This window comes from Hydra vulgaris, chromosome 01 (genome assembly GCF_038396675.1).
Source record: "Hydra vulgaris chromosome 01, alternate assembly HydraT2T_AEP".
Taxonomy (NCBI): Eukaryota; Metazoa; Cnidaria; class Hydrozoa; order Anthoathecata; family Hydridae; genus Hydra; species Hydra vulgaris.
In genome coordinates, this window is record NC_088920.1 from 64,204,151 (window position 1) to 64,222,827 (window position 18,677).

General features: G+C 28.3%; 1 protein-coding gene across 3 annotated transcripts in view; it reads left to right on the plus strand.

Annotated features, from left to right (window-relative positions):
* LOC101234344 (circumsporozoite protein) overlaps nt 1–11,333 on the plus strand; it is a 37,156-nt gene extending 25,823 nt beyond the window's left edge. Inside the window, exons 4-10 of one of the 3 annotated variants that reach the window (XM_065788926.1) lie at nt 90–191; nt 1,089–1,148; nt 1,228–1,296; nt 3,098–3,263; nt 7,945–8,073; nt 9,849–9,986; nt 10,167–11,333. In XM_065788926.1, the coding sequence (XP_065644998.1) occupies nt 90–191; nt 1,089–1,148; nt 1,228–1,296; nt 3,098–3,263; nt 7,945–8,073; nt 9,849–9,986; nt 10,167–10,645 (1,143 nt within the window). In that variant the 3' untranslated portion in view covers nt 10,646–11,333. The remainder of the gene's footprint in view (nt 1–89; nt 192–1,088; nt 1,149–1,227; nt 1,297–3,097; nt 3,264–7,944; nt 8,074–9,848; nt 9,987–10,166) is intronic. The other 2 variants (XM_065788927.1, XM_065788928.1) reach the window with 2 other exon arrangements.
* Nucleotides 11,334–18,677: the final 7,344 nt, after the last annotated feature.

An 18,677-nucleotide genomic window follows, 5' to 3' on the forward strand; every position in this document is an offset into this window, starting at 1 on the left:
ATTAATTTTTTTTATTATTAGTTAATTTTTTTTAATAAAATATGGCATCAGGCAATTTACCTTGTATTAGTTTTTACCTTTTTTTATAGTCAAAGCTCTTTCAACACGGTCTGAATGACATTCTCAAAGTTGAAGCAGAACTAGCTACAATACAAAATCATATCAAAGATAATACAGAAAAAAAGAAGTTTGTATGTTTTATATTTCTGTTTAAAATGTTAAACACTCTAAAGAGTTAAGTTTATAAAACATATTCTATAACTAAATTTCAAATAGTTTTTTTTTTTTTTTAATTTTTTATTTAGATAAATTTTGAAGTTATCAAATGTGTTATTGCAAAATTAATTTAAATTTAATGTGATTGAATATAATTTTGTGTCACATTTCTTGTTTTGCTTGCACCTTATAATTATGCAAACCTTTTAATTAATATATATAATTACAATAATCAAGAAGAATTTTGATTGGGTGTAAAATTAACTTTTGTGTTTTACCCTTTTTTAAATTTTGTAAGTGAAATTAGGGGACATGGTTTATTTATAAACTGCAGGATATTAATTTATCAAATAATAAAATGTCTAAGGAACAAAGTTTTCATAAAAACTGTTATTATATCTAGTTTATAATGAAGTATAAATACATAGAGTAATTAAGTACAGAATACATTTAACAAACTAAAATTAAAGATAGTAAGATGTCTAAGGAACAAAGTTTGCATAAAAAATTTTATTATTTCTAGTTTATAAACATATAGTGTAATAAAATACAGAATATGTATAGCAAACTAAGCAAAAGTATATTTATCTATTGAGTCTCTCCAGTACTTTTAGGTTGGTTTTGTTGAAATTAACAATAAAATATTAAATATCTACCTATGAGATATTTTAAATAATAGCTTAGATTTTTTTCATTGTTTTAACAAGGCTATTTCAAATTTCGGTTAGAACTTTTGTCAAAATAGTATCTAGTGCTTACTTTAGTCAATTCATAGATTTTATTCGGATTTTGACAAATTTTTCATAATAATATATATTGTCAATGCTTTGTTGTTCATAATAATATATGTTGTCTATGCTTTGTGTTTGTAGATTATCAATTCTCAAAGTATCAAAAAATTGGACAAATCTAATGAAATCTATCTTAATAGAGTATTTTTTTTTATTATTGTTATGTTGTTTTTATATTATATAGTAAATATTTTTTTATATCAAAAAAATTTCTTTTTAGCTTGAAGAAGATATCATTGAGGCAAAATCAGTATTAAAATCAAAAAAATATAAAGCTGAAGTTCAAAAGGTAATTTTGTTGTTTGAAATTATTTATTATATAAATAAAAATATACAAATTAATTTAGTTATGTATAAAATTATTTATTTTTTGTTTTAAAATTAATAAAAATACTTGTAAAAATTAAAAAATGTTTAAAAAACAAAGAATGTTTTTCTTTTGGTCAAACCCTTAAAATATAATTTATGTACATTTTGCTACAAAACTATAAAAAACACTAGTTGTTTATGAACAGAGTACCTAACTGCCGACCTAATAGTGTTTGAGGTTGGCTAAAAGTTGCCGACCTCGATTCTATGTTTTATGGTAACCCTTTGTGTCAAACTTTTTTTCCCAACCTGATACCGACCTTTAAGAGTTTGAGATCAACAATTTATTAGCAACCTCATTTTTACCAATTCCAAGGGTTGAATATGACGGCATATGTTATGGATGAAATTTATCATTTGTTTACTATGGCTACAAAAATTTTTGCAAATGTTTTTGTCAATCATTGTTCAATAAATTATCATGTGTTTATAAATCTTTTGTCGCCATGCAACAAAGTAAGGTTTTTTTTTACCAAAATTGTTTTTATTAAGCTTTTAAACTTGAAAAATATATAAATTTTCATTAATTTTTTTAAAATCTTAGGTAAAATTTGATCTAATTTTTTAGCCCCTGCTCTTTATCATGATACAAATTTAACAACTGAGACAAAACCAATGCTCAATAAAGATTAAATTACAATTTTCTAAAAAACATTGGTAAAATACTAAATTGTAATTTAATTTTATATTTTTAATTTAAAAGACATTAATCATGTTTATTTAAGTTTGAAATCTTTAAACACTTTGAGTGCTAACACTCTAATTACAAGTTAAAAATAAAAATTATTAGAAAGAAAAAAAAAACTAAGATTAAAATATGTTTTAAATAGAAAATGGCATTTTGTGAAATTATTTTTAATGATCTTAATTATTTTAAAAAAAATACTTTTGTTCCATGAGTAATAAATTATAAAGTTCGTGTAAATTAAGGATATTGTTCTAATAAAATAAAAACTTGAGAAATTTTCTCTTAATAATAAAGAACGCAAAATAAATTATTTATGTAACATTAAATGTTAAAAAAATGTTTTTAATTATTTTTACTTTTCAGTTACAGTCTCTTCTTTTTTTTGTCTAGGTTATTTTTCTTTGTAATTATTTTTTTTTTTACTTTTTTTTTTAATTTCATTTGTACATCTAACTCCATTAAAACATTAAACACTAAAACATACTATGTTTTGTTTTCTGCTTTTTTAAGGGCATCTTTTCTTTAGATAATTTCTTAAGATAATTTTCTTCTTTAGATAAGGGGTCGTCAATAAATTAAGTAGGACAATTTTCAACCATTTTTGACTCCCTCATATTTCAAAAGTCAAAAATAAGAAATTTTCAATTTCTTATTTTGGTCTTCTTTTATTTTTATTTTAGTGAAAATTATTTGTGAAAAAAAAAGTTAAAAAATTATAGATAAGGATTAAACTTTAGGTTTTTAAAATTTCACATAACTTTTAAACTTTTAAAAAGTGTCGATAAATTTGAAAATTGAAAATTATTCTCTCATCCAAACATAAATAGATATATTAATAGAAATAGAAATATTATTTTAAAAAGTTTTTTATATTTATATTATTTGCATTTAATTATCATAACTATCAAAGTGTTTTATGTATGCTTATATATAATCAAAATTAAAAATTATATTTTTATATATATATAAGCATTAAAAAAAATTTGAAAAATGTAAATCTTTAAAAAAAATGCATATACAATTTGTTTTTTAGAATACCGTGTTAAAAAACTCACTTCTTTTTTTAATGAAGTCACATTTGAAGTTAGCTCGCAAATCAGAATCTATCTTCTTAACTGCGATCGACATCATTGAAAAGATTTCAGATTTTCCTTGTGAATCTAAAGATCTAGAAAATATATTTGAACCACAGCAAACAGGTATTGTATAATTTTAACTTGAAAATATATTTGAACCACAGCAAACAGGTATTGTATAATTTTAACTTGAAAATTTATGTTAAATTAAAACAAAATCACAAAAACAAAAATATTATAAATTAAATAATAAATAAGATTAAATAGTGAATAAAAAAGATAAATACATGGAAACATTTGGAAAAACTTTTTTTATTTCGTTTTTTCTGTTGTTTGAAGGATTGAAGAAAATGCGTAACAAAGTAAAAGTTTTTAATAATGTCCAGTCCTCAATTGGTTTTACGTCAAGCAAGTTTACATTTGGTTCTAAAATTCTTATTATTATATAGCATAGATTATAAATTAAAACAAACAAATTTAACTTATTGCTCATATTTTCATATTTAATTTTTTAGAAAACTGCTTTGAAGTTTTTCAAAAAATTTTTTGTTATTTTTATAAGTTTAACTGCATCCTAATAATGTAAATGGTATAAAAAGTTGACTTGGAATTAAAAGATGCAAGATATAATCAGTTAAAAAGTTCAGGAATTTGAGTAATATTTATTTATATACATACATACATACATACATACATACATACATACATACATACATACATACATACATACATACATACATACATACATACATACATACATACATACATTCATAGTAAGTGGCTGGGGTCCCAGCCTTGGCTAAAAATGGGATTTTTTACAAACCTGGCCCTGGACAGAATTAATTTGTAATATTTTGTATATTATAAATTTATGCATACATACACTGTTTATTAAATACTGGTGTATGTATATATGTATATATATATATATATATATATATATATATATATATATATATATATATATATATATACATATTACTAATTCACTTCTGAGTTATGAGTTAGAAGGATATAAAAGATAGGGTTAAAGAGCAAAGATTTAATGATTTTAAAATTTTTCTACTTGTCAATCTAGTTTCTCGTCTTCTCCGTCTGATTCGTCAGGCAAAACATCAATAAGGTTATCCTTTACTTCGTCTGGAATAGTAGTCTCTGTGATTTCCACCGGGTTGTCAATGTCAACAGGGGGTGGAACAACATAAGCAGGCATGCCTTCAGGATTTATCTTATCGTCCTCGCTACCATCAACCGTGATAAGACATCCTGTTTTCGCAAAGCTCCTATAAAGCATACGAAGAAATTTCTCGTCTTTGCATGTTTTACGGTATTTCACCGACCCAACGAGTTATCAAAATGCGGCGATCTTTTGCCGACAGTTTCCGATCATCGTTGTCAAGCCAGAGTTCGATGTTTTCATCATTTTTGAGCCAGATGTTTTGTTCTGCTTTAATATGTGATTTTAATGCTTTTCCTGGTCCGGCATCAACAGGTTGCCTAAAATGTGTCCCGTTGGGAACACCAAACCAGACAATACCTTTATGTTGTCGCACTTCATTCAAAAACTCATCACTGACTTGGGCTGTCAGGTTATCGCAGAACAAAACATACTCATCCAGGTTAGCAACAGCATTGGAGAGAGTGTTCTTCACCCATTTCACGGAAAACGCTGTATCTGCCCATGCATTTGGTTGCCAGTACACATCTACATCAGTGTCATAGGCTAAAACTTCATCTTTACTAATCCTTTTCCCCTTACCTCTGAAAATCAACGCCGGCTTCACCATTCCTTCAGAACTGAAACATATTTGAAGGGTAGCTTGTCGCTTATTAAGCCCACTGCCAGGTTGAGCTACCCATACTCTATAGTCCCTTCGTTCCTTTCCCTTACTCATTGGAATTTCGTATGTTCGTTTGCTCTCGACTACAAACAGGAGTGGAATTTGATCTACATTGATTTTCTTTTTCTGTGGGAAATGCCCCCATTTTTTATCGTATGTGGGTTTGCCACTTCCAGACTTAATCAAATTTTCTCTCAAATTTGAATGCCATTTCATTAGAATCGGGGTTTGCTTGGCGCTTACGTTGAACACACAGCATGCGGATCTTATTTTTCCTTAAGAAATGAGTGACTATTGATTTTGGCAATCTGTCAGCATCCGGGCTTTGTTGTAGGTGAATTTGATTCGCTCGGACATACAACCACTCAAAGTTAACTTTTAGCCCCTTTTTTCTTGCTTTGGAGAATTTGTCATAAAGTTTGTTAAACAAAGCTTTGTGTTTGTCGCCTCTTCGGCATTTCCTGAATAACGCGTTTTTCTTGTTTACGTTGTCCTTGTTGTAGATTTCTTTTTCCTTTGATTTCCATCGTGTAATCATACTCTTATGAACGTTATACTTTTTTGCTACATCCCTATTTAACATACCATCGTTTAAGTCATTTAGTGCATCAACCTTTTCTTTTAATGTATAGCTCTTCCATTTGTCAGCAATTTTTGGTAATTCGTTAGCTTCAACATCAGTAACAAGTTTCTCTAAAACCGATTTCACAGTTTTTTCAAAATTATCGTACTTATTCTTTCCATCAATAATTTGATCCAAGCTCATTGATTTCGGGTCTTTGTCAGTTTGAGCAATATCCGTATGTGATAACTTATTTTTACACCAAAACTCGTGCATCGAAAGGGCTTATGATGTTTTCAGTGATTTTTTGCAAACAATACATTCAAACAAATTATCTTCTTTTTCCTTCGGCACTACATTTACCAACTCACCACGATGACAAATCTTTTTGGTAAAACCAAAGTTGAACAAATTTGTCTGCTTTCTCTTACTCATGATCTTAACAGTGTTGTCAACAACATACACAACAACAACACTACTGTGATTACTTTCTTTTGAAATCGTTTATCTAAAAGAAGTCATTTCATTGCAGAGAAAAAAATTGATTCGAACGCAAAATTGAATGTTTTCATTTCTCAAAAAAACGTGTACGGCAATTTTTTAAACTACATAAAGCTATGTTTTATATCCAACATAAAAATAGTATTTGACAGTAAATAAAGGAACTTTTTGAGTGCTTGATTTTTATGTGCAATTTATGAGTTGCTTATGTTAACATTTGTTCAGAACTGATGTTGCTTAATATTTTTTCACATCGAGTTTAGTTGCTTATAAACGAGTTTCTTATACAAAAAAAATCGTGTAGCTTAGGCAAAAGCATACCATAATAACAATCCTTTTCACCTTGCAATTGATCTAGTGTCACAGCTAATGGCTCCATCTCATTTTTGTATTTAATCAAAAATTATATTTTTTTATATTCTGGCAAACTTTGGCAGCTGCAGGGCATCTGCTATCAGTTTTAATTTATCTTTCAATTCTAAAATTATGAGTATCGCATCACATTTAGCATTCCATCTTGCTTGCCCCGGAACCAGAAGCTTTTTATTAACACATGTCGGCCAAATTATCAGCAGCTATACTGCTACGATTTACAGCATACCACAATGGTTGGCGTTTCCCATGCAAATATGATACATGCGACCTTAGGCTGGAATTTTAAATGCTTCCTCTGAATCCTTTGTGGCAATGAGATTTTTTCTGTGGCAAATACATCTGGTATGAAGTAGTATTTGCAATTGAACACTTGAAATATCTGTATTATTTAATATCTCACCAACTTCTTTAACTATATTTGAATGCCTTGTTTGATGTTAGATGTTTATTGTTGGAGTTATTAGTTCCGCCTGCAAGTTTTTCTGTTTCCTTTAGGTTCTTCTTTTGTTATCTCTGGGTCATCCTCAACTACCATTTACTAAGTCTTGGTAAACTTACTTGTATTGTCAGTGACTGTAGTCATCCTCAACTACCATTTACTCAGAACAACTGTAGATGATTCAGAACTGTAGAGACTCAGAATAACTCAGATGACTGTAGTCATCCTCAACTACCATTTACTCAGAACAAGTCTTAGTAAACTTACTTGTATTGTCAGTGACTGTAGTAACTTCACTGTCACTAACTCACTGCAAAGTTACTTGCATGTCAGTGACTGTACTTCTAGCAAATTACTAATGTAACTAAGCTCTATTTTGGGTAAAATCATATTTTAGCGAATTTTATTTGTATGCATTTAAATAACCTAATTTATAATTATTAATTAATGATCAGGGTTATGGTCGATTATTAATAATGTTATTCATTGATTAAAATACGTTTTTCAGTTGCATAGGAATAAAATTCTCTAAAATGCGGTGTTACCTTATTTTGATTATTAGTATTTATTATTTTTATGTAAAGTGAACTGAAAAAATATTTGAGGTCAGCCTTCTATTAAATGTTGTATTGTACTATAAAATTTTTATATTACATAAAATAATAACTCATACAGCCCTAAACTTTCTCTCTAATAATTTAATACATTAAAAACGCCAAACGAATAATAATGATATTACTTTCTAAAATTATTATAAAAAAAATACATACATACATGCAAAAAAAATGATGAAATCAACTAATTCTTTCTGTACAAACACTGAACAAATCAAGGATCAAGCAGATAAAATAAATGTTGTGTTACAAAATCAGAAGCACAATTTAAAACCTGTTCATCAAGCTACAGAAAATTCCTCTGTATGTTTTGTACCATATCAAAGTAAGAGTTAATATTAACTATTTATTTTAAATTATAAAAATATTATTTTTATAATTTAAAATAAATATTAAAATACTGCATTAACTTTTTTCATCGTTAGAGTTATAAGTACCATCATTTTATTCTTTCTTTTTTTTTTACTTATAGCAAAGAAATCTGATTCAACTTTAACCAAATCTTCAACTAGAAATGAGTCTGATGACTACATCAAGGCAAACAAGCCTCGTACTATTTCTGCACCAGATTTTAATACTTGTGTTTCAACTATAAAGAATGGTAATTTTCGTATGTTCTTGAACAGTTTACTTCTTGCGATTTTTTCCTGACCCAACACCCATTTCTCCTAACCAAACACTTTATTCCATTGCTTGAAACCCAACATCAAGTCTCAATAAAAAAGGAGTATGTAATTACTAGTAAAAAAATACCGTAAAACTCAGCAATAAGGTGACAAAAAGTTTACTTATTGTCACCTTATTGCTGAGTTTTACAGTACTAATAATTTTAGAAGTACTAATACTATATTATAATAAAAGTAATAAATAATAAGTACCACAATGAAATAATATAAAAAAGTAAAACAAAAAAATTTAGTATAAAAATAAATGAGTCAGTTATATAAATTGACAACATTTTTGTTTGTATATATATAATACTTCTTTAGGTGTTTTCTGTTTACTTTATTTACTTTTTTTTGATCAACTTTGTCTATCTGATGATTTGTTATCACTCTTTTAAGGTCATTGGTCTTTAAAGTACTCTTTTTCATTCACTGCCATCTAATTTAAAAAAGCGTAAGGTTGCACACTATTATAAAAATTTTTGCAGTAATAAATGACCTCTATATAATCTCAAAATTATTTTGCTAAATACCTTTTTATCTTCACAAATACATAAAATGTTTTTTTGTTCACATTTGTATGCAGATTTATCAAATAATAAATCAAAATTCTTTTCTAAATTAAATATGCACAATTTGTTCTTGATTTTTTGTGCTCACCACCTAAAACTTGTCTTTGTCTTTGTGCTCACCACCTAAAAAGTGTCTCGATTTTTTTCTGATACTTCTCTCGTGTATTAATGAGGGATTTTTAAAGAGGGTTCTCCTTTATATTTTTTTTTTCTCCTTTATACATTTTTGCAGATCAAGAGAATTATATTGTGATGCTACCATTAGGATTACCATCAAAGGATTACAACTCCATAATCTTCTAATCAATAATTAAATTAGGGGTACCAGAGTTTTCTTTTTTCTAAGTAAGTTATTTTCATTATGGCTAAGAAGCTACACCCACCCCATAAGATTGAGTGTATAATAAGGGTGAATGTAGCTTTTATCAAAAATTTGGTAAAACTAAAAAAAGTATTATTGTATTTTCAGAAAATAACTATAAAGTATAAAATATATAGGGTAAGATCAAATAAAAACATTTAATTGAAACAGTTGGAAAAAGTTTTGCCACAAGATGTTTGAGACTATTTATGCATAAGGGTGTTTCGATGTTGTGCTTAGGTATGTATCGCAAAAAATGTTGGCATATAAGAATTCTTCTAGTGATTCTTAAGATCTAGAAAATATACTCAATCCACAACTAACAGGTGTTGCATAATTTTTAAAAACCACAACTAACAGGTATTGTATAATTTTAAAAAAACCAGAAAATGTAGTTAACTAAAAAAAACTTACAGCTTAAATGAAGAAAATAAAATAAATACATTGAAGCATTTGAAAAAACACGCGCATATACATACATTCAAAAAAATAATGAAAAAAACTAATTTTTCAAGGTCTTAGTTCAAACACTGAACAAATCAAGGATCAAGCAAATAAAATAAATGTTGTTTTGCAAAATCAGAAGCACAATTTAAAAGAAGTTCCTACTCATCAAGCTACAGAAGATTCCCCTGTATATTGTGTACCAAATCAAACTAAGAGTTAATATTAACTATTTATTTTAAATTTTAAAAATGAAATTAAAATACTACATTAACTCTTTTCATCGTTAGAGTTATAAGTACCATCATTTTATTATTATTTTTTTTACTTTTAGCGAAGAAATCTGATTCAATTTTACCCAAATCTTTACCTAGAAACGAGTCTGACGGCTATATTATGGCAAACAAGCCACGCACTATTTCTGCTCCAGAGTTTAAAACTTTTGCTCCAACTATAGGGAATGATAATTTTGGTATGTTATCGAATTGTTTATTTTTTGAGATTTTTCTTTACGCAGCATCCCTTATCCTAATCCACCACTCCTTTCCTCCATAGCCAAATATTTATATCACCTAGTTATTGAGTAGTTCAAGTAATTATTTTTAATTATTTCAGTGTATAATATGTTAAAATACAATTCATATAAATTCAGGTGAAGAAATTCGAGAAGAACTATCAAAGTATTTCCAATCCAGCGATTACTACGTTCCTATTCATGATAATAATGATGAAAATCGGTCAAACAATTATTCGTGCAGTGAATCTATTAACAGTAATTCTTATGATTCTTCAAATTACGAACTTGAATCCAAAAATGTTACGGTTCTTTCAAAAACATGTTCAATAGAAAAATCAAAAGATCTTATCCAAGTAATTTTTCCTTTTGACAAGGAATTTTCATTGAAGCCTACGTCGAAACTTTCAGCTAATCTTTCGCCGAAACTTTCTCCTAATCCATCGCCAAAACTGTCCCCTAAATCTTTGCCGAAACTTTCTCATGTTCCTTCGCCGAAACAGTCTCCTAATTCTTCACCGAAACTTTCTCCTAATCCTTCTCAAAAGCTTTTGCGTAAAACCTCGCCAGGTGTTTCACCAAGGTTTACGCCAGATGTTTCATCAAAGCATTCATAGATTTTTCCCCGATGATGATTCCCAAAGAAATAGAAAGAAATAGTAAGTTGTTAATTGTTCATTTTAAATAATAATGAAAAATCTATCTACTTAATCAGTCAAAAACAAAACAAAAATAAAAGTTTGAGAAAAATAAAATCTAAGCGAACTAGTTAATGTTCTTATTGGTGCCATATCTAGCTACAATATGGAAACTTCTTTACTTTCTTCACTTTTTGGAGATTCTACTATCTCACTCCACCTTAAAAACACGTTATAATAAAGAGGAAAAATAATTAGTTCTTTATAAAAAAAATTATTTATTTTAAATTTAACAAAAAAAATTTTTTTGGTTTAATCATCAAAAAAATGTTAGGCACCTAAATTTTTCATCGAGTAGTACTTTTGTTATGTAATGTAATACTTTAAATTTTCATTTTGTTTTATTTTAAGTTTTATATTTCTTTTTTTATTATTATTTTTTTTTTTTTTGAATCTTTGTTTGACACTTTTTTTAGAATATTTAACATAATTATATTGAATTTTTTTTTAATTTTTTAAAATTACCAATAAGCTTATATCTGCAATATATTTTTTTAAATGTAATTTTATATGTAAAAAGTCAAGATTTTTACTGAGTGTACACTTTTCTTTCTTATAATTATTTATAAATATTTATTTTTTTTTAAAATACATCACATTTTATTTTGAGAGTTTTTATTTAAAAAAAGCTTTTATTTTGAGTTTGGGCCTCAAAAACTGCGGAGCGTGAGGTAGGTATACCCCAACCCTCCTCCTTAATCCAGCACTGGATATTATTATTTGTTTGCAATACAAATTGTAACTAATTTTATAAACAAGCGTTCATTGTTTTTATCACCTCCAATATAATAATTCCAATTTTTTCCCTATTCAAAGCTTCTCATTAAAAACTTTCTTTTCTATAGTAATACTCGTTCTATCAGTGACAGTTACTGTGCTTCTTGTTAATATCGTTCTATCGGTAACTGTTACTATGACCTAAGTCAGTTAGTAATCCTGCAGCTAAATCTAAAGGGCTATTAATTGGCTATGATAGCAGTTCTTTTACTATATCCATTGTATAAAATTTTTCACAAATAATGATAAATTTTTTAAGAGCATGACAAGTAAGCAAAAAAGATAAAGAACTTTTATATCTAAAAATACATTTATATATATTTTTATAGCTTTTTATTTAACAAAAAAAATTTCTTCCATTGACTTGTGCGCTCTAGTGAATCAACTTATTACAGAAACAAAAACTTGTACTAATTTGGGCAATATTAACCTAGATTTGGATCTATTGAATTATAGAGAATCATGAGTTGTTTATAACGAATTTTTATTCTCTTATCATTTAGCTCTTACTCCCTATATTAATTCTTCAATCACGTGCAAAAACAAAAACCCTTATTGATAAAAATCTCATGAATTCCTTCCTTCTAATTTTTTCCCTCTTGACGGCACCTCTAGCAATCTTAAATCTTCAACCTCTAAACACATAACGAAACTTGTATCTATTTATGCACAGTGTTATAAAATGGGTTCTAACCTTGACTTTCTGACCCGAGAAAACCCTTTTGTTGAATGATAGCCCACACTATGGGGATCACTTGGATATAAGTATTAAAATCAGATTACTACGTCCTGGCAAGTTATTGACAGGGCCGTACCTAACGGCAAAGACGTGGGGGGGGGGGGTGAAAATGAAAAAAACAAATTTTACCGACAAGATTTTTTTTTTTTTTTTTTTTTTTTAGAAGCCAAATTTTAGTTTAAACCGACTTAAACCATAATTTTCGAGTTTTCCGTCAAAAACCGACAGAATATAGTACAAAATATAGGTTATTCCAATAAATATGAACTAGGGAAACAAAAAGACATATTCTGAGAGTTTATCGTGTATCTAAAATGAAAATTATGCTTTAAAATAAATATTCTAATACAAGAAAAAATCATTCTAAAATGGCTCTTTTCACAAGCAATTTTTACTATTAAAGTCCACAAGGCAGCATTGCAACTTTTTACTGTATTCAGGATGATGGTTAGGTCGTTTGTACCTTTGCCAATGCACTTGAAAGTTGTGATGCATTGCCTCTGTTGCTTGTTCTGAGTAAAGTCCGAGAGCTTGACCGTGTTTGTCAATGAAATCTTTCACATGAAAAAATACAGCATGAACCTTGGGTGTCACAGAATTTTGCAGTGCCACATAAGCCACTCTGAAAGCTTCAATTTTTTGTACATAACTTGGATCAAGAACGCATCCAAAACACTACTGCATTGAATTTTCGAAATACATCAACTAATGGTATTGCAGCATAGCATGAGTGTTTCTCGACAATAGATTGAAGAAGATCAATATTTTTTAGCAGCTTCCTGCACTCATTTCCTGCAAAATGCCCTCCATGATAAGGCTGTTGTTTAATGTGCAGTGAATCAATCCAAAGAGTTCCTTGAGGGAAAACTTTTAGTAGGGCAGCAAAGAGATTATTGAAAACACCAATAAGGAGATGCAACTCCATTGGCGGTATGAAGTCCAAAACTAATGTGCCACCAGCAAGATCAAATACAGGAGAATGAACAACATTCATGTAATCACGAGCTCTTTTGATGTTTAATCCTGCTGCATTGAAAAGTGAGACATTCTGATCAAGAGATTGGAAAGTTCTTAATTTTCCTTGATTTAAAAGGTCCTTTGCACTTGACTCACACCAGGTGCAGGGGTGTGCACTTGAGTGTGCTTGGAGACCACAAATTATATTTGCCAGTTTTAGGTCACAGGACAAAACAAAATCTTGGTCTCTCATATTGATCAATTCGAAAATTTGAGACACATTTGAGTAGTTTTCTTGCAGGTCCTCAGAGACAGCAATAATAAGTTGCCGCTTAACTCCAGTGTCCTTGAAAAACTTGTTTGTGCAATTGAGTTTTGCTGGGGGAGTGTTAGGTTCACGATTTAATTCAATAATTCCAAGGCTTACTTTCAGGAATCCTCCCCCACCGTCAATTCCAACTTTTACAATATGATTGTTTGATGTGCTTCTCATAAAAATGAGTTCATTTTTAAGCTCTTTGAAGTCCTTGCAATGAATGACAGTCCTTCCACATCCAGCATGATCTTTAATCAATGAACTCGTGAAATGGTGAGAAAGCTGCTTACTAACTGCATGAAATTTTACAGCATAGTTTTTCTCAACAATATGTTGTGAAGTTGACTGATTAATTGTAGCAGCTAGTCTCTTGATGCCATTGTTTGAAAGCCCTGTGTTTGCCTGAACTTGAACAAGTTCTTTTATACTAATTGATGGGTTTGGAGGAAATAGTTTTCTAGCTGATGAGGAACCTAAAATAAATGCAGATATTGTTTAATTTCGAAATTTCTAAAATATCTTTTCATGAAAGTTAAACTTTTACCTGGTATTATTGGAAGCATTCTTCCACCTTGTGGTTGACTCAATCAAACAGTGCCATGTGGAGAAGAATCCTTACTTGAAACAACAAGAGCAGGGAAAGGTGTTAGTTCCCTCTGACATTTACTGAAGCAAAGAAAACTGACAGTTTTCCTGCAGTCTTGGTGGTTTTTTGCTGTATTCGGCATTTTTTTGTAAAATTAGATGTGCGCAGTTTTGCTCTCGTGAATAAAGTAAAGAAATCATGCCTTTTCCCGAAATTTTTATTTTCCCGAAATTTTCCCGAAATTCAAAAACTGTCTTATTTTCACAGTTAAAAATAATTTTTATGAAAAGTTAAACAGTAAAACAGAAGAATAAAAAAATATTATATTTGTTTGGTAATAAAGGAAGCTTATCTTCTTGATATCTTTTAATTTTTCAACTTTTTTATGTTTTCATAAAACATAATGCTCTTTATGCTGCAGTATGTTTGTTTACTTGAATTTAAAATTATATCTTACTGTAAAAATGCAAAACAAGCTGTCATTTCGAATGTGTGTGTAATCAATAAATTCAGAAAATTTAAACATCAATAACTTGCCAGGACGTTGTAATCTGATTTTAATACTTATATCCAAGTGATCTCCATAGTGTGGGCTATCATTCCACAAAAGGGTTTTCTCGGGTCAGAAAGTCAAGGTTAGAACCCATTTTATAACACTGTGTATGGTAAGCATACAATAAAAATAAGAACAAAAACATCTAAATGAAGTTTTAAAAATTTTAATATCAATTCTTTTATCCAAATATTTCTAATATGAACTGGGAAGGAAATTTCAAATTTGAACTTGGAACAAAATTTCTTATATAAAGTTAACATTAAAAAAATAAAAACATTTAATCTACAAGTTATTCAAACCAGTTAAAGTAATTTTTAAACGCCAAATGGTTGTATATTTTATATTTAGATCTTATTTATCTGTCTAACTTTGGTAAATAGCTTGAAAACGAAATGTTTAAGAAATGTTTATCGACTTTATAGGAAAATATTAATATCAATTTATATCAAATTACAAGTCTCAATAAAGTGTCTGTAACAAATACTCAATAACTCATGGGTTAATAGAAATTAAAGCGAAGATTATACAAACACTTGACAATAAACATTTACGCGTGGATTGTTTGTTAACTTAAGCAAAAAATAGCATTTTATGCAGTTGAGTTGATAATTTTCCTGAGCAAGCTGCAACACAACAGTGTAGGAGATATTCTTCTTTTTTTTTTCTTTTTCTTTTTTTATAAATAGAACATATCTGTGCTTTTGTGGATTTTGGGTTGGAGGCATAATTGGACCATACTTTTTTGAAAATGAGGCTGGTCAAGCAGTTACTATTTTTTGGCCTATAAAATATTTATTAGTTGGCAAAATTGGGACGTCTCTGATTCTCCTCATCGCTATTGTTATTATAATAACTGTTATTGCCATTTTTATTATTCTTTTGCAGTGTTTACTTGGAATTAGTAATTCATATTATTTGTAAATATTATTGACTTAATAACTTTTTAGAATATATTTGATAAAATTATGATATAGTTCACTGAACTTTATTTTAAAAAGTAACTTTTTAAAATAAAGTTGAGTGAATATAAATTTTTAATATATATTATATATATTTTTTAATATATATTTTTAATATAAATAGTTTATTTAGTTATAAAAATAAAGTTATTAGATAATACAAATTAAAATAAGAATATAAATATATCAAAATAATCATTATATTAGTTGAAGGTTAAGAAACAATCAGAGTTTTATATCCAAATTAAGTTTTGAGGAGATCAGGTTACTTTTAGAAATTTGTCTTTCTACTCGCTATTGTTTTATGAAAATGGTATTTATGAGATCACAAACTCCGGACCAATTGGATTAGCAATTACGTTGGTGGTTGCCGTCTGTTACTTGAGTATCATGAACGTAATCCTCTCTCAATGGCGCTTAACAATAACATTCATGTCAAATCATTTAAAAGATATGATGAAATACATTTACGATTCTGGGTAGAAAAAGATGCGCACAAGATTTTAGATCTATTTAATAAACAACATAAAATTATTCAATACGCAATGAAATCTACTGATCCAATACGTTAAACTATCTTGATATTTCAGTTACTAACAACTAAATATGTAGATATAGTTTTAAAATACATTGCAAAAATGCAATCCCAAACGTTAAAATTTACCAAATTGATGTCATGACCCTAAAATTATCAATGGTGTTTGCACTGTAGCGGCAGGACTTTCTGATGTTACAGCTATGATACTTGCAGACCTTGTGTAAACTCTAAATTCTATGTTTAATCTTGCTTACTTCAAATGAGAATGTTATTTTGAAAGCAAAAATACCCAAAGCTTGAAAACAAAAATACCCAAAACAATTCAATCTCCCTACCCTTAATGTGAGAGCAATAATTTAATATAAAATAAAGGTTAGCATACTATACTAAATTTAGTTTCATCAACAGGTTTTCAGTTTCATATAATAATCTTTTAACGTTCATAAGTTATGACCATGCAAAAATTTCATAACTTATCTCTAAAATGAGGAGTTGTAAATTTTTTGGGCAGATTTTTAAATAAATTTTAAAATATGTCTAAAAAATTTAAGGTTAGTGTAATATGCTATAGTTATGTTTTCTTAAGTTATTGCCCTCATGTTTGGGTAGGAGGAGCAAACTTGTCGGGGCATTTTTGTCTCTAGTCTTCAATCACCGCACCTTTTTGCAAAACAGTCTTATTTGACATAAGTATGAACATCTTTAAATTTGTAGCTTGCACGATGCCTGAAAGTGACATATCTGTGACATAAAAAAGACTTGCCTACGCTACTGGGTCTTCATTGGTTTTGTTCATAGAGCACTACGTTTATGTACAGTATTGATAATTTAATTTAGTAAAGAATTTGATGAATTGTCGTTTCTTATCGATGTATTTATTGAAAACGATTATAAGATGAAAAATCTGGAAAAACTAATTAAATTATTAAATTTAAAACTAAAGAATTTAAATTAAGATAAAAACTAAAGAAGCTGTCTGCAACAAAAAAGACCTCAAGAAAAAGCAACTATTCTCAAACGTCTCCAAAATTGTTATTAGTTAAAAAATTAAAGAATTCCTGTCAGAAAAAAAAACACGAAGAACTGGCTTCAAAAAAAATGAAGAACTGGCTTCAGAAAAAAGAACACGAAGAACTGGCTTTAAAAAAATGAAGAACTGGCTTCAGAAAAAAGAAGAACACGAAGAACTGGCTTCAAGAAAAATGAGCATTTGAATTTCTATGCGTTATATATTTGAAAATTTTGAGTGAAGAAAATTTACTGTCAAAATTGTTACAAACAAAAAGTTTAGATCTCGTGACTGCGACCGAATCATTGCAAACTGCAAGCTAACATTTAAAATAATTCAGAACTATGTATTATTCAGCAATAGACGAAGCTATTTAAATGACAGTCAAATGGTATATTAATTCAACTTTTTCTTGGAAGAAACAAAAAGTTGTTAAAAAATAATTTGATGAACTATCGAGCGATCATTGTTTTAGTAATGAAGATCACATCTTTCGCACCAATGTATTTAGTAAAGTTTTAGATGTAGTTATAAGTCAAATAGACAACAGATTTAAAAGGATACAGGAAGTTTCAAATTTTTTTCAGTTATTTGCTTTCATGCTACCAACCAAGTTAATAGAAATTAAAGAACCAGTAATTATAAAATCAGCACTTCAATTAAAGTATAAAGTTGATCTTTCAAAAGAATTTCCACTACAAACTGTAATGGTATCTGCTACGCTTAGAAAAGAAATTGTTAAAATAATAGGCATGAAAGAATTCGCAGAGCTAATAATGATTAAATATGCTACAATATCTGTTAGTTTTACAAAATTCATTGCCACACTGGTGTTGTTCATGACGCTACCTGTCACTGTGGCTACGGCAGAAAGATTGTTTTGCAAATTAAGATAATAAAAATTCATTTACGCAGTTCTAAAGGCAAAGATCGTTTTCATAAACTTTTTATATTAGAAATCGAAGCAAAAACAAAACTATGGAAATCAAAGACGTGATTTCAAATATTGGCAATTTAAAATCAAAAAGGAAAGATTTACAATTTTAGATATAATGTAATTTCTTTATTTGATTTCAGTTGTGTAACAGTTTTTTAAATAAAAATATTTAGAAAAAAAATTTTTTTTTCCTATGTGGTGGGTTATGTACTAAGATGTGGTGGTTTATGTAATAATACTTTGCGGTGGGGAAAGGGACCAAAATGTGAAGTTTCGCCAATGAATTGACCAATATTAGTCTCAAAACAACAATTAAATATTATGCACAGACTGGAAAGTTGCGAACAGTTATATTCTAACAAAACATAATTAGTTCCAAAAAAGTAAAATTTATTTAATAAATACAATAATCTTAATATCAATAATCACAATAAAAACAATAGAATGTCGATAAATATAAATCATTAAAAATATAACATGATTAAAAAATAACAATAAATAAACAGAATTTTTCTGTTAATAAAAAATTAAAACTTTTTAACAACACTAAAAAAAAAAAACGCGGACACAAATATTT